Source organism: Tympanuchus pallidicinctus, unplaced genomic scaffold (assembly GCF_026119805.1).
Source record: "Tympanuchus pallidicinctus isolate F22 unplaced genomic scaffold, pur_lepc_1.0 scaffold3, whole genome shotgun sequence".
NCBI classification, from domain to species: domain Eukaryota; kingdom Metazoa; phylum Chordata; class Aves; order Galliformes; family Phasianidae; genus Tympanuchus; species Tympanuchus pallidicinctus.
Window position 1 is genome coordinate 94,485,522 of NW_026294747.1, and position 17,892 is coordinate 94,503,413.

The 17,892-nt window shown below is 34.3% G+C and overlaps 1 protein-coding gene across 5 annotated transcripts in view; it reads right to left on the bottom strand.

The window, feature by feature from the left end:
- Window positions 1–17,892, bottom strand: part of ZNF385D (zinc finger protein 385D) — a 375,527-nt gene that overhangs the window by 85,376 nt on the left and 272,259 nt on the right. For all 5 annotated transcript variants that reach the window (XM_052692235.1, XM_052692236.1, XM_052692237.1 and 2 more), the window contains one exon: window positions 3,181–3,291. In XM_052692235.1, the coding sequence (XP_052548195.1) occupies window positions 3,181–3,291 (111 nt within the window). The remainder of the gene's footprint in view (window positions 1–3,180; window positions 3,292–17,892) is intronic.

Here is a 17,892-nt window from a genome sequence, read left to right on the forward strand (position 1 = left end):
ATAAATTAAAAATAATTAAAGAGTCACTGCTTGAAACAGATTCCACTGAATCTACAACTACTATGCCACTGTTATGTTATTTTTTTTCTTCTCAGCACAGAGAAGCTTTGGTTACTTGCTCATTCCTCCCTTTCCTCATATGAGAAGATTTATTTGAAAAGAAATACCGAACACACAGCTGTCATGAAGATTTACAGATAATGCCTTTAGAAAGAAACTAAATGATTTTAGACTACTGTAGTGCCTTTCTCATTTTTCTCTGAAATGTAATTTTGATTCTGTGTAACCAGGAAAAAAGCTCTTTTGTACTGAAAGAAATCTGTATCAAAGGGGAGAAAATTCAGTATTCTCTACCAAAATGAAAAATTTCACAGACCAGTTTTATTGTAAACATTTCCATAATACTGTTGTGACGTAGGTAAATAGAATTTCTATTCATTATTCTCTGATAAATTCTATCAACAGCACCTAAAAATATAGAGATGCTTCTGTAAAACAGCCACAAGCCCTTAGGTTTCCAAACAGGAAAGCTATTCATTTTTCTTAGTGTTTTAAATAATGTTCAGCGAAGTATGATTACAATTAAAGGTGCAGACATTCAGTAAAGTAAAAGTTTTTCATAATACTAAGAAAAAGTCTACAATGTGTGACTGCCATTCATATAATTTAACAGCCAAAAATTGATAGCTAATAACTTTTTTTCCAGGGCAATCTTTTCTTTAAGTCTTCATGCTGAATCTGCACTTTTTTTTTTTCTAAAAAAAAAAAAAAAAAAAAAAAAAAAACAAAAACAACCTGTTGGTCATGCAGAGTTACTCAAGCAACTGAGGTACTTAGCTCTGCCTATTCCACTCACATTGCAGAAAAAAAAAACAATTCTAAACCTGCAGTAACACTGACTATATATTATTTCGTGAAAAGTCTCAGCAGAGCACTTTGTGAATGTCAGTAGTAATAACTATACACACTGGAATGAGAAGAGAGAACCATAAAGAAATCTGCAAATCTCTTCTGGGTGTTTAAGAGGGACAGATATCTTCCCACGTTAATCACTAGGCAATATTTAGAATTCTAGCCTCTCTATCCAACAGAAACACTGAGGATGCTTTAAAAATTTAGTTAGAACAAACTTCCTCTGAACAGCTCCGGCAAAGCAGAGTTCAAACCTCTTGGATTGACTGTGTGAAAAGACAACTAAATATCTGCTTCACAGCTATTTATCCAGGATTTTTTTTTTTACTGCAAATAGTCTAAATGAAGAAATTTCTCCTGAAACTGTGTTTTGTTGTAGCTGTTGTTTTCTAGGTATTGTAGAGATCCCTGAAAATGGCCACTGCCTCTCTCCCCTCTCTACTTTGGAATCCTTTTTAAGAGAAGAACAACATGAGGGCATACCAGTCCTCTGAGTCAGAAGTGTCAGTGTTCACTGACATTGTGTTTCCTTCTGCGTAGAGAATTGCTTATTTCATCTTCTTCTGGAAAATGCCTACATCCTGTTGGCTGGAAAATGTTTTACTCCATGTATTAGTCTAACTTGTGTATCCGCTAGTGACTAAGTCAGCTTAACGACATGTTCAACCTCACTTTTGCCTGTATCTTTTTCAAACTAAGAAATGGTATTCCTTCTATGAAAGAAGATTTTGGTGTCACTGAGGTGTTTGATGACTTTTGAGGATATATGCAATGTATGATTCAGCCTGACATGATCTTTCCAAAGATGAAACTGAAAACCATGAGCAATAAGCCAGGCTACTCAATCTGCTACTCAGTAGCAGTCAGCTACTCCCAGTCAGTGGGATCTGCTGTGGTCCAGAAATCTCCAATATCCCTTAAAATTGCTGTTTGTGAGAGACCTATTGTGAATGGCTCAGTACTTGCAGTCATAATTCTAGCATTTGGCTTCTAAATGGAAGAGTGTAATCTGACTCTCCTATTTTTGTCTGTGGGAATTGCAACAGCTACAGATACTCTATTATTGTTTGCAATCCCTGTTTGAGACTATTGTCAATTTTGTAAGAGAAAGGTGACCATTCAGTCCGTGAACTAAAATATCTGGAGTCTTGAATGAAGGTTAAATATGGAATTCCCACTGGTCTGAAAGTCATGACTGAGATCTTGTTAAAATTCTTTCTAAGTATTAAAAGCTGAGGGGAATGAAGAGAACTGCATTACTTTTGGGTAGTCAATTTGTTACAGAATGCTTCAAGGCTCAACTTAAATTTTTGACAAGTTTGTGGCTTTGATAAATAATTGATAAACTAAAAATGATTAACTGATCACAAAGATTTGCCTACAAAGAAAAAGCTGCACAAAAGAGCTCTTTCAATTCTTTTACAACTAGCATGAGGAAGGAGCCTTGTGAATATATTTGGGTTGGACAATGCTTTAAATTCAAACATTTTTGTTTTGACAAATGTGAATTCCATATATAACAGGTAATAACTGAAAGACATTTGGAAGGGGAATATAAATTGCCACCAGCAATGCCCATACATTAGAAGATTAGAATAGCAGAAGACAATATATTGCACCATGTCAGGTTGTTTCTGCACATACAGTGTTGCTGGAGAAGAAAATAAAGTAGTTAGAATGTTCTCTGTATATTAGAGACCATTTCCAATTCAGACTGTTATATTTAATTGTTGGAGGAATGAGAGAAAGCAAGGTAGTAGCCAACAGACAAAAATTACCTGCATCTATTATTATTGTTATTGCTATAAAGATCATACTGTCAAGACAGGAATACTAAAACACAATTCTGGCTGGAAAGGTCTTTGTAAGCATAGCAAACAGAAGGTAAAATCACAGGGATGCACATCTGAATAACTTCTAATATTCTGAGGAAGAAAAGGCAACTACATCCAGGCTGGTAGAAGAATTAGCACCCAGCAAATATTTCAGAGTTATTAGCAGTAATGGATCAATCAGTTTTCCTATTTTCAGCCCATGCAGCAAAACTGAAATTGATGAGCTCGCAGAGATATACCCGCAGGGAAAATCTGGCCTGGTGTATAAATACTGTCAAATAATTGTGTTTATTTGAAGCATCCTACAGTCTTTTCATCTGGTGAACCACAAACTGAAATCATCACATTTCATTTATGTTCAATTTATGCAAATTATGACACATCCAAGAAGATAAGTACATATTTCTAATCTGATACAAAATGATTGACTTACATCAGAATTAAATCTCAGCTGGCAAATGTTGCATGATATGATTTGCTTTCTTCGATGAGGAAGAGGGACCCCAAATGTATGATTTATTACAGCTTTCTGAATTGGGTCCATCTGTAAAGAAAGAATACAAGGAAATATAAAAGCTTTTGCTGTTTCATCATATTTTACATTAACTACATTTATAAAACAGACATCGTGTCATTCCAGATCATCTTCCATACTAAAGAAAATTATTTTTTAATAATATTTATTTTAAGTGCAGTTTTATGAAAAGGTAATGCAGAGAGGAACAAAGAAAAATGGAGTTCGATTATATTATAATGCATATCTTAGTTCTGTTCTACATGCACCAGTCTCCCTTTGCTGACAAAATCTGATTAAAAAAACTAATTTATCAACAGTATAACATATTTTTAAGCCATAGAAATGTTATCTAAATAAAATAAAAATATTCCATATAAAATTACTAAGAAAATGATCAATGGAACTATGAAGGAATAGTAGGTAGAAATAATTCCCAAATAACTCAGTATTATGAAAAAAATACACACCAGGAACCAATAAATGATCCATTTCAATAAAGGAAATTCTATAAAGCCAATGAAAAATTCAAATTCTCCAAAGACATTTTCACAGCATTTTGGATCAAACTACATCTTCCAAATAAGTTCTGCTTTAAGGATGCAATTTGACTTTGATGAAAGGCATTATTCTGAAAAAGACCTCCATGAGAAAGCTGACCTGGCAGTATATGCGAATCAGGCTTCTGCTAAAAAAAAAAAAAAAAAAAGGCTATTTTGGAATTTTGGCAGATCTTCACTAAGTCTACTCAGAAAATTTTACTTTGATGAATGAGATCAGTTTCCCCAGATTTATTGGCCAAAATAATTTGTCTTTTTTTCACAAGCTCTGCAGAACTACTTTTAAAATCTAATAAGAGCTTTACAGCAATTTGGTAAAGCCACTATTTTTTATCTTTGATTTTTTATTTTTTTTTTTAAATGAAGCAAATACAACTAACCAATTGTCTGGCAGTATCAGACAGCTTAATTTGCATGTGCCTTCAGAACAAAACACCTTTTCTATATCCATGTTCCCATTATTCACTTTTTTGAGTCAGTTAGCAAAGGGCTATTCAATAAAGAATCACAGCTTTCTCTCGGAGTAATCAATGATTCATGGAAGCTGTAATGGTAGACAGTCATGGCCTTTATTGCAGTGAATCCAAAACAGCTCACTAGAGAAGCAGTGTGTCATCTGACAGCTGTTCAGAGTCAGATATGAAGTAGGTCATGGGATTAAACTAATTACTGTTGAAAAGAAATTCAGATCAAATAAAAAAATCAATTTAAACTGCAGAGTTTTATAGGAATATAAATAATAGTAATAAAAATAAGTATGCCTCAATAATACAACCAAAAACCAAAACAATGACTAAAATCAGAGAATACTGAGTTCTAGAACACTGACGTGTGGCTTAAGATAATGTGAAGACTTTCTGCTGAGAGCAGACCATGTGCTTAGAGCACTCATTTTACTTAGTAACCCAATCTTTAAAAAGCCTATGGTTCAAAAAACACTATTGCAGGGACCCAAAAGACAAAAGTAAATAGACAGAAACAGCTTTTCTGTTTTTTTCAACTGCTCTGTTATTTAAGAGGTGACTTCTTGTACCAGTAGTATTATTACCTTCACCTTGGCATTTTCAACACTAAAACATAACCTGGTCTCAATCAACAGTATTTTATAGCTGCCAGAATTTCAAGAAAGTAAGCTTACATTTTTAAGAAATTTTTGCATTGTGTCTTTATAGGTATAAAACATAGAAGGAAACCTCAAGCTAAGATACTTGATGAAATCAACATATGGCAGCAGCAGCACATTGCTGTTCCACAATACTATTAGTTCAGCCTTAGGTTAACATGTTAAACTCTGACACACTATCTCACAAATGCTAAAAGACAGTTTATAAACATCTGACCTCTAATATCATAATTCCTCCTGAGCGCTCTAGGAGATCTCAATTCAGTTACACTGAGGCCTAGATAACTTTAAACATTAACTTCTTAACTCAACTGGATCACCTTGTCCAGGATGATATGTAATTAGGTTCTGATTACGAAGAAGATGTAGCATCTACCTTATGTTGTTGTAACATAATTCTATCCTTTATCATCAAGTAATTTTCTAAAGTGGCACTTGTCTATCATTTCAAATACCTCACGTGTTGACAGGTAGCAATGTAACCTTTTGGATTTTTTTTATTTTTTTTTTTTTTTAAAACTATGTTTCTGTGGTATAAAATGAAGGTTTTGAACAAAATAGGTCCAAATTTTTTCTTGACCCAGCATGTTTGACCCAGTTTTAATCACTCATCTTTCTACAACTTTATTCCTTAGAGGTAATCCTTTCCTGCTATTCTTTTTCCATTGATGCATTGGTCTTTTGGTTCTATATGATAGAAAAGAAAAATATTCACCACATATTTTAAAGAATTATCTACTACTTAATGGAGGATGACTTATGTCAAGATGCCAACAACAACAACCTACAGAAATGCCACACTGTCATTTAAAATTAGTCAACAAAACAGTATTTAAACATAGGTAGAATAAATATTACCATAGCTAATAAGCTGCAACAAATAAATCTACAGTTGGATTTAACTGTGTTCACAGAAAGAATTCTGGGTTCAAATGAAATTGAATTTCTTGTGGAATTAATGCTCAGAGGTTGAGAACAAGACAAATAACTTTTCAGAATTGGGGGGAAAAATGTGAATATGTAGGGTAGTTTTTTCTGTATTTATTTTGATCTTAAGAAAAAACGTGGAATTTCTTTCTTAATGCTCCACACATTTTCTCTAGTTTATCTACTGATACAGAAATCCATCTGCACATTTTCATTTCTCTTTCTAAAGATGCAGACTTCTAGATATACAGCTACATGGCCTTATTGTGAACTGGGTGATTTGTATTTGCAGCTCTATAAGAAGAAGTGTTCTGGATAGCCTCCAAGATGATTAAGAAAAGCTACTTCAAAAAAAGAAAAAAAAAGCACACAAACCTTCTCTGCCAATTCCCCTTTGATACTGCAGAGCAGAACTAACTTTCAAACAGAACAGACTCTAATAAAAGCTGGGGGAGAATACTGGAGTGCTATTTGACATTGTTATTTCTTTCCTGGAGAGCTCATTTGGGAAATACTACCAATCCATAAATTTCAAATAAACATCCAAAAGCACCAGATAAGCTTTCAGAAGTTTTATGCAAGAAATTTGAGAAAAGTAAAAGGTGAATTATGATAAGCACTAAGATCTCGAAGACTCTGGAAGACAGAGGAGCCCTGCTGACGGTCAGAGGAACAAAAAGAAATAGCTGATCGTGAGGAAAATAGAGAGCAAGGATTTCATGGATGCATAAAGAGGGAAATATTATAATGTAACTGAGATAATCAGCATATGTAGAGATACTTAGGAGAATCCATACAATGCCTCACTAAGTAAAATAGAACACAATTCTTACATGTAGTATATCATTTACTTTTCACTACATCATCTTCTGAACTTAACTCATTCTTAGGACTGCATGATTGTTGCATTTTTAGTAGCAAACTGTTCAAATGCAAAACTGCCTCCTGCCTTATAATTTTGATATATTAGTAACTGCTTTTTTGTGTTTGTACTAAAGTTACAGACATGTGGCTTAGTAGTTGACTAGCTATAGTATCTTCCCTCAGCCATGTAATGCCACTGTCATTTATAGCTGGAGGATATTTTTGTATGGAAGTGCTCTGGGCATAATTTGACTACTTCCCAATAACAATTGAGCACTTCTTTCTTCCCTCTGATCCCAGTAGCATTAAGTATAGAGATAATTTCCTTTACAGTCATGCTGATCAATTATACAAATGTCATGCTGTTATATGACATCACTTTATATTATACTATTATATAATTTTTAATGGAGAAATTGATCGTTTGGAGATCTGCTTCAGATTCAGCCTTACACCACCCATATATAGTGCCTATTTTATGCATACTGTTCACCTAAGTAGTGCCACCACGTTCTCCAGGACATGTTCAAGATTTACCACAGCCACACATATAGGGTGGACAAAGAATGTGCCATAGATCTTCTTCTAGAATCAAACTTCCAGGAAGCATTTGACTCAGTGTCACACAGTACAGATGATTTTTCCATGTGCATCCATCTCAGATCTCCTGACAGTATTTCTTTATTGTACATATTAAAAAAAAAAAAAAAAAAAAAACCAATAATGTTGCACACATTAAGTATATCTGATTCTTTCCATTTTAACTTACAATCTATACGATGCATTCTTAATATACTGGTATCCAAATCAGAAAGAGAACGGCTCAATTATTTGATCTTATGTATATTTGACATTCTGTATTTTCGTAAGAATTGCAGCCTATCTTATTCTGACCATCACTTCACTCTGTGAATAATAATTTTATAAACGAACCAAAATCACAACACAAAAAGAAGGATGGAAGCAGCTTAATGAAAATAATTAAGTACAAAAATGGATATTCAACAATATTTTGGTATCATAAGAAAGTACAATAATATGATATCAAATGATTAAAATACTTGTTCTGGATGTTCTACCATGGATGGTTTATCCATTTGTAACTAATTTATTCAGTACTGTCTTACATGAATAATTATGTACTGAATTGGAATCAGCACTACACAGCTTACTGTCTACTATTTCCCCTCTTACCAATGTTAGAAGCAATCCGATGTTTTTGATGGATATAAAACAGAAATATTACTCAACCCAGTCAAATGTAAAATAATTCATGGAAATTACCTGCAACAATTGTAATAATGTACAATATTTAAGAAAAGATATTTTCAAAAACAAACGAACAAATCCCTGTAAATGTTTCCCATTGTAACATGCCTATGTATTTGAATAGTACTTCAGAACGAATTCCCAAAGACCACTTTTTTTACTCTTGTTGAAAGCTTTTAAGTATCTAACCATTTTATTCTTTCTTATATGAAGCTATTTAATTGTAGCAGTTGTGTAGTCACCCTTCTGATGCAAGTCTAGCACTTTTCTCTGGCTTTTTTTTTTTTTTCTTTTCTTCTTGTGGACATTTTCACTTGGCAATGAGGTGCTGAGGCAGCAGCAGCATTTCTGGCATACTGCTTTAATATAGAGAAACCAGTCAGAGCAAAAGGATTTGCATTCACAGTGGTATTGTGCAGAAATACTGTAACCACATAGCAATTATGCAAATCTGTATACTCTAATAGTGGTTGTCAGTCAAAAGAGAAGAATTTGCATATGCTAAGGCTAGTGAGAAATAATCACACAGTGATTATGCTAATCAGCCACTAAACAACATGTGAAGTACTGTCAAACTGGAACAAATCTCTGTATGTATGTGCTAAATACAGAAATATCCAGTTCTAAAAGAACATCAAAATTGTAGATCAAGCCCTTAAAAACAGGAAATACCTGAATTTAACATATTTAAGGATACACATTTTTAAAATATGATCACTTATTTTTTCTGAAAAACTCTGTGTTTGTTCTGTTCACAAGATGGACAACATTCACTTAATGAGCAACTATTCAATGTTTTGTTTTCTTGGAGTGGTTAAATGAATGGCCCTAGACATTTACTGCAGAGCTGAAATCCTGCTCTCATTGGGAATTATCAATCTTTTCATTTGCACTCCTACAGTTTTTTTCAAGGACACGGGATTTGAGTACTTCACAAAGGAGTGAAGTACTAATGAAGACATTTTGAAAATAAGTTGAAAGATGATATTTCCCAGAAATAAAGGACAAAACTGTGTTCAAGTTCCAGTTATCCAATTTAGTAAATCTTATAGTACTTATTATTGTATTATTTTTCATATGTTCACCACACAGTTCCTCAACTCAGATTCATCTGGGGAGGTGCTACACAAGTCTAAAAACAGTCTTATATGTTAGACTCAAAGACTCATCCAAGAAAATTTTGGATGATTAAGTGACTTCCCTTCCATCTCTCAGAACAATTCTCTGTGGTAGTATTCAACTGGCTTTCTGGCTGGAATAGCCTTTCTTTTTCTTCTGTCCCATCTCATCCAGATATTTTTCCAGTTTCTTTAACAAACAAATCAAGATCATAATAGAAATTGGTATTCTGAATTACAAAACCATGATTGTTCCCAAGTGTTCTTCCAAAGGACGCACAAAATTCTACCAGGCCTAAAAAGTTCTCCCAAAAGAGAGAAAATGAAAGGGAACTAAACATGGCATATTTGTCATATTTCTCAATTATCCAGTGGACAATGCTCAATAGTATGATTGCAGCAAAAGAACAGACAAACATGAAATAGACCACCTCGAAATTGAGAGAATAATTTGCAGCATTCCTGACAAACATTTTAAAAGTGGTAAGAAAAGATGGGGTAACTTGTTTCTTTCCAGTAGTTTACTAAAATGAGTACTGGCAGACTGTAAAAATATGATTAAAACCAAAACAGTTTCTTGAAACATGAAGAAAAATATTTTACACTCTCTAAAGATACAAATAAACATGAAAAACTATGGTTCACAAAAGCCATTTGTTTTCTAAGCCTCATCTAACAACAAAGCAAAAACAAGCTCATGAGAAAAAGAACACACACACAATAAAAAGCAAAAGGCATTTTCCCCTTTTGCGCTTAAGAAAAGAGCATGGAACAAAAGGTTGGCAGGCATAATGAGGTTACACAACAAATTCCCAATAGGATCATTCACATGTGAATGAATTTCAGAAAACTGGACCAAATTTTATAATTGGTATTTAATAATAGTGGGTCTTTCTAATCACAACAAAAACAAAAGCAAGATGTTTGCCAGACAAGAACTGGCAGAGAAGCATTTGATTCACTTCTACAAAATTGGGCCTTGAAAGAAGAAATTCCTCACAAGAGAGTCCAAAGCAACCCACTGCAAATAATTAGGTTTTTCAAAGTAGTGACTGTATAAAGATGTGTTTAAGGAGCGGAAAAAATACAAAGGTCACTAATGTCTCCTATTTATTTCCATGGGAATTACAACGGATACAAAGAGCACAATAACACTATTTGGTAGAGTGGATTTTCAGCTACAAAACACTATTTTTCAACATAGTCAGCACCATTAATATGCATTTTCATCAGCAATGAACAAGAACCTGCATGCCATACTCGTAAAAATATGCATGGTCATCCAGAACATAGCTTACAGTTTACTCTGCTGTTGCCACGGCTGAAAATTCACCAACCACTGCCTCAAATCCACTGTTTGGTCTCCATAATCATTCAACAAGCATTGATGAATGTCAATGGGTGCCATTTTTTTTCCACATGGAGGAATTCAATTCCACACCTTTGCATCATATGCATTTCCATGTCAGATGCCATTTTGTCAGATTGCCCCTCTGCCGCCATCTGCTCCATGGCTACAAAATGTAAAGGAATGTGAGCAGGAAGATTCATCCTCTACTGCCATACCACTGATATCCGTCTCTGATTTTGTAGGCCATAATAAAACAGGAGGCATTGGTTTTGGAGCAGCCCTCTTAATTCTGTAATATGGTCTACTACAATTATTTAGACCGTTTCTAAAGTATATTGTTTATTTTTTTTTTTTTTATCATGGTCATTCTAATGACCTCAAAAAAACCATAAAGTTCCAAAAGACCCAAGTGATATTTCAAGCATAATTAAAATATTCTTCCAATTCTTTATTTTTACAACATTTCAGATGATTTTAAAATCTATCCTTGTAAATTTTAGCACTAGGAGAAGTTGTAAATCCTAAGCCCTACTTAGGAAATTGGGAAAACCTACCCATAGAATATGAGAATAAAAGGGACTCCAACACACTATTTCATTCGTATCTTACACCATACAAGCTAAAAATGTTATGGAGAGCAGGTCATTTTATCTTGGATTTTTGGAGAGAAGGAGAGTGTAGGGAAGTGATTAAATATTGTCATGAAGTAATGGGTAAAACACAGCAATTGAATCTTGGACACAAAATTTGTTCAGATTCTCATTTTATAATTGTCTCAGAGAAAACAGTTCAATATTTCAGTTGAAACTGTTACCAAAGATGTTCTGCTTGCTTAGCTACTAAATCTCTGACAGATCTTTACTACAGAATAATTAGAAAATTTTTGAATTTCTCTCCTGTTTCTTATAATCGAATGTCAGCCTTCTCTCAAAATCTTGTAGGTGCATTTAACTTCAGGTGCAAGTGCAGAAAATTTTTTGGTATAGTTATTTAATCACCAGTGCTTTTAGTTTTTCCCCTTTTAGGTCAGTATTGAAAAAATTTCATAAAACACTCCAATTCCTTCTCTCAGAAGAAATATTCTGCTGTCTCTCTTCAGGAAATTCAAGCACACTAAATTTGTGACTTAAGACAATTTTATTTAAATTGTCAGTAATTGTCATCAATAAAGAAAAATACTTTTCTCCCAGTTTCTCACCTTGGAACTGCAGTGCTAGAATGCTAAAGGTATATTCAGCTGCACATGTGATACAGCTGAATATACCTTTATAAGCAGTAATGATTCAGTATAAAAATAGCTATAAGAATTGCTGTGCACTGCTTTATTCACAGCCCTTATATATATCACTAAGAGCATTATATCTCCTTGCATGGAAAAAGATTTTGATTTTGCTCAGCTTGTAGGTTATGATCCACAGAAGAAGTCACCAGCATGCTTGATATTGTCAGCTCTAAGTCTTGCCTGAATTTTTGAAACAGGTTGAGAGATTGTTGTATGCTCAGGAAACTCACTTCCACTAAGAGAGAGAGAAAAATATGAAATAAATAGGAAAATGAAATATGTAGTAAATTATTTTAATATATTTGAAAGCTTATATACCAATCAATGTATGACTTGCTGTGCTTCACAACTGCATACGTAAAACCATTAGACTTCAGTACTAAATTGGTCTCTGAGAAACATGAGAAAAATGTGGTCAGAAGGTCTGATTGTTTTCTGGCTTGCAGTTTAATAAGGTATTGGAAACTGTAAAATTAAGATCAGTTTGATTTCTGCTTCAGTCTCTGTAGGAAGAAACAGTAGACAAAGTCAGAAGAGTTTGGAACAAATAGAGATTATAATACTATTGACTCTACTCTCTGCCAATTGAAAAGTCTCATATTTTCTTAAAATAAATGATGGTACAAAATCAAAGTAATACTTCCTAGAGGTGAAAAGGACCTATATTAGGTATCCATACTGTAACTTTACTTTTCCAGTGATTCTCTACAAATCGCCACTAAGGTTCATTCTGCCTACTGTTAGTTTTAATGACTGAATCACTAGTGCAATCCAGCACTAAACAGCTGTGGAGAATATAGTTATAGCTCATTCATTACTTGAAGTGCTTTAATTTCTTCCTAGCCATCTCTGAAATGTGACGCATTAAGTAAATCTCAGTATGTTTTTTTATTCATTTGGGACAAGATGAAATATTAGCAGTGTAAATTTCAATGCAATTTTACCCTTAAATATTTATCTGAATGATATATCAAAATTAAAATTTAAATAAAATTATTGCCATGGCAATTATTCTGACTCTGACTTCTCAGATTTGTGTAGATCACACTAGAACTAAATGAAAGAAAGGAAGGAAAAACACTTGTTCATTGTGTGCATTCAGAAGTTTAGTTGAAATACTCAAGATATAGAGGATTAACATGACACTTATTCCATCTTTCCACAAATAAATACTAATATGTATACGAAGTCGAACATCATAGAAACATCACAGAATCATCACAGAATCACCTAAGTTGGAGAATATAGTTAAGAACATCAAGTCCAAATATCAATATGTGGAGATACTAGAGGCCTTCAGTTCAGTTTCTGGAACTGTTTCATTACTTTGCTCCCCTATGTCGTTGTAAAAGTACAATATAACAGTGAAAAATCCATTCACTTCACCATCATGACAGTTCACGACACAGTCTATTTTAATACTAGTGATTTGACTTGGACCTAGTTCACTTCTTTTCTATAAGTTCTCTTAATAGTTACCAGACGCTGATCTCTCAATGATTTTAGATCAAGTACACTCAAAATGGATGCCCTTATCTCAAAATCAACCCCAGCTACATCCATAGGTCCATACAGGTCGTGTAGGATCTTTAACACACAAGGTAGTCACAGCTGAGGACTGTAGTGCAAATTATAGTCTAGCTTACTAGAAGGACTGTGTCCACTGTGGGTCGAAGCCCAAATGGGCAAATAAGTGCTGTTGGGAATGAGACATAGAGGAAAACTGAAAAGATGAAACACCTATACACTGAGCTATTGTAGAGAAGTAGACTCTATAATTCTTACATCTTGTTACAGTAGCCCCAACCAGAATACCGTATCCGTAACAGTAACAACATATCCATAACATAATATGTATTGTGAATTCAACAGAGTGAAAAGAGTTTCATGTACATTATGAACTTAAAATAGGGAGTCTCATCTAAGTATCTCACTTTACAAAGACCACTTACACAAAGGTAATTAACATATTAAAACTGAGTTATACTAGAACTTTTGGCAAATCCACTTGCACTTTAGCACTAGACAATAGAAGTATAACTGATTCAAAATCATCTGTGTCTGGGGTATCTCACATAAACACCTACAGATGAAGACAATTTTATTGCCTGTGAACTGCCTAGTTGTTACCTGAAAGTCAAGTATTAAATATGCATCTTCACTGCTAGTTTATCTTTTCAGAAAAGAAAATCTATTATACTGGTCCAGTTCTGGTTATTTTGAAGCATTCATTTTATAATGCATAATTTTATGCCTATAGATGGCTCGTTCTTGCTTTTATGTTAAAAGCCGTACACCACAGATATCTACAACACAGAATAAGTAAGATCTTGACTAGATGGTAGGAACTGGGGAAAAATAAAGAGGAAAAAAAAAAAGGGAGAAACTAAAGGAGCAGTGCAAACCCCAAATGGTTTGTTTCTGTTTGCCTTGTTGGATACCTGCAGGGCTCTCTCAGCACTGAGATTGTTTTTATTTTCTACCCATTGAATTAACTATAATTATACAAATAACATCATCATTAAAAAAAAATCGTCTTTTCCCCTGCTACTATAGAGCTCTTTTAGCTTTATAATGAAATAGTATTAGCAACAACCCCTATCCAGCAGCACTTATTTCTGTTTATCTTAACACACATAGAAAGAGTTGCAACCAAGATTTGATCTTGGACCTGTTTCAAAATTATATCAGATCTTAATACTTACATTAATGTACACATTCATGCCAAAATTAATCATTAGTGATGAACAGGATCTTAGTGACGTGCTTAAAAGGCCAAGAAATATTATCCTCCTATTACATACAGAAACTGAGAGCAAGCAATGGTTTAAGGTCACCATAGTAGTCTGTGCCTCAACATGGATTTAAACCCATCACTTCTTCCACTCACATCTTCCCAGAACAGAGCAACAAACTCCTTAGCAAACTCCTCACTACACATCATGAGGCTCTTGGTTCTTGTATTGAATTACAGTCTCACCTAATGGGAGCGAAGCTTTTACCTGGCAGTTCTTAAGAGCAGCTGCAAACACAAAAAGTTCTTGTATGGGATAGGATAACTAAAAAACATATTTCCTTCAGGAGCAACTGCAGACTTCAATATTCTAAACTTCTAGTCTTCTTTTCCTGTGTCCTTTTATAAATTTAGCAGTGTCTTCAAGCACTATTTAGAAAACTGTATTTATTGTAATCTCCTCGTAATTTTTGAAGCTGATTGCTTCTGCAATGGTTGTGCCCACAATCTGAAGAAAAGGAAGCCCAGAGATTCAAATACAAAATTAAAAACAATTCTGTTTTGGTCTGTTATAACAAAATGGACTTGTATCTGCTCAGATCCTTCCACAGATTAGAAATCCTTGCTCTGAAATAAGGCGTCTATGCAATCATCCATTTAAACTAAACATTTTGAAGATTTTCTTTTTTGTTCTTTCCTTCAAAAAATATTCCATTCATACTCCACACCAGGAGAAGCAAAGGATACTCACAGCACAAAGTACTGGCTGACTCTGAAAACCTGGGACTCATGCTGAGAACAATTCTTCAGAATTGTAGCCATTCAATGCTTACAAATGGCACTTCATATCACCTCTCAAGTACCTGCTTTTAGTTATCCATTCAGATGAATGATTATCACCAGTGCAAATGTTCTCTTTTTTTTTTTCTTTTTCTTTTCCTTTTTTTTTTCTGTCACTTCTTGTTTTTCTTGTTAACCACAACTGGAATTCTAACATCTTAAGTAGAAGTTAAGTAGAATTAAGAATTCTACTTAATTCTTAAGTAGAATTAATATGTGGAATTCTAACATCTTATGCAGTTCTCAAGGTGGGGATTCGTAACATAACTTTTACACTGATAAAACAATACTACCTCTAATGAAGGGTTTCATTGTCTTTCCCTGACCAAAATCAGTAAAACAAATCAGAAAACTCCACCTGGCAAAACCTTCTATGTTATCAGGCAGGTCACATTTCTCAACTGTTAATCATGAACTCTGCTAGAAAATGTCACTTCCTGGTTGTTGTCTGGAAGACATGTATTTCATCAAACCTGCTCCTGGATGAACTTGGCATTTGAATTTGTATACTTGTTAGATCCCAAACAAGTCCAATTGGTTGTCATACTTTTACCAGTGCATTCATGATGTCTGTAACATTAATATCACAATCGTCAGGCAGTAAGTTTCTAATCTCTGGAGCTTCCATAGAAATCAGATACGGCCTACTTGTTATTTTCTCAAAACTCTTTAAGAAGAGTGAATATTTTGCTAACAGTGGTCAGTAAACATGCAAATATTTAGTAATTCCACCAGTCACAATAAAACATAGGACAAAATGCAATTAAAAAAAAAGAATAAAACAAAGAAAAAAAATACACACAAAACCAACAACAATAACAAACACATACAGAAATCAGAAATGACTAGTACAAGGCAGAATTATTAAGAAAGGAAGTAAAATTGTTCTGTCAAAATTTTCAAAACTATGTTGTTTACAAAGATGTAAATATATAAGATCAAGCTGCAACTTTAAAGTGGCACATTGTGAGTTCTGTTTCTAAAATTATACTTTTGCTGTCTAAGATTAATCAGGGTAGTTAATGAAGCAAAAAATTACATTTATAATCCAGTCTGAATGCAGCTGTACAGCAAGCTAAGATCTAAGTGCCATTAAGGTAAATGGAATTAATGGCCTGTCCCTGGCAATCTTTATATCTATCAGTTACTAATTAACATTCTTCTGTAAAGAGTAATTTATGAGGAAAAAACACATAGAGAAGCAATAATGTTAAAACTTGCAACATGCACTGTGGTCACAGAGTAGCTGTGCAGCTGTAATAGACAATATGTTGTGTTCTTTTCAACAGAGAACAAGAAAGAACCAACTGGCACTGCACTAAGCAAAATATTTCATGTTAAGTCATTTATTTTATATGACAGCAAATTATTACTACCAAGTATGAATTTTTGTGGGAGATGTTGACTTCGGCTAACAATGGAAGGACTGCAAAGAGGAAGCAATAAAATACCAATAGTTAAATTACATACTAAAAATAATGAGTGCTGTGTTATCTTTGTAGATGATGTAGCACTTCCAACATACAAGTCCCAGACTGATTACTAATTTTATGCATTCAATACTTGCATTTGTTGCATAAAAGTATTTTTGTCAAGCCTTCACCACAACCTTAATTTGTCTCTCTTTTGTTTTCGGCTTTATGACATGAATAAAGGTGCACTATCATTTAAGGCACCTTTTAAAATCCTCCTTATCTTCTTGCATGTACATCTGTGCACAGTCACTTCACAAGCCATGAACTAACAGTAGAAAATAAATCTGAGAGTGAGCATTATAACTGCCCTTTTCTGGACACATTATGTGCCTCACTTCTTTTGGAGGAGAGAGAACAAGCAGAAACAGACAAATAAGTGATCTGTGGCATGAATCAAAATCAAACGGTGATTGTTGTCTCTGAAAAATACTCTCAATAAAGGCAATGGTAGCTAATTGTTCAGAAACATTATAAAAATATTTAGGTTTACTTACAGCATTAGAAAAAAAGGAAGACTAGGGAGAAAGTGGCTCCCCTACTGAGTGAGGTAGGTTCTGGTAACGGGGGATGCTGAGAAGGCAGAGATACTGAATGCCTTCTTTGCTTCTGTCTTCAGTGAAAAAGCTCTTCCTCGGGAATCCCAGACCCTGGAGGTTAGTGAGAGGGTCTAGGGAATAGAAGGTCCAAGAGTGCCTAGGCAACACCAATGTTCATAAATCCATGGGATGCATCCACGGGAGCTGAGGGAGCTGGCGGAGGTGATTGCTGAACTGCTCTCTGTCATCTTTGAGAGGTCTTGGATAATGGGGGAGATCTCTGAAGACTGGAGGTTAGCCAGTGTCACTCTGGTCTTCAAAAAGGGCAAGAAGGAAGATCTAGGTAATTACAGGGCAGTCAGCTTCACTTCTGTCCCTGAAAAGGTGATGGAACAGCTTGTGCTCGATGCCATCTCCAAACAACTGGAAGAAAAGGAGGTTATCAGGAGTAGTCAGCATGGGTTCACAAGGAAAAACCCTGGTGACCAATGCTTGACCAACCTGATAGCCTTCTATGATGTTGTCACTGGCTGGGTAGATGGGGAGAGAGCA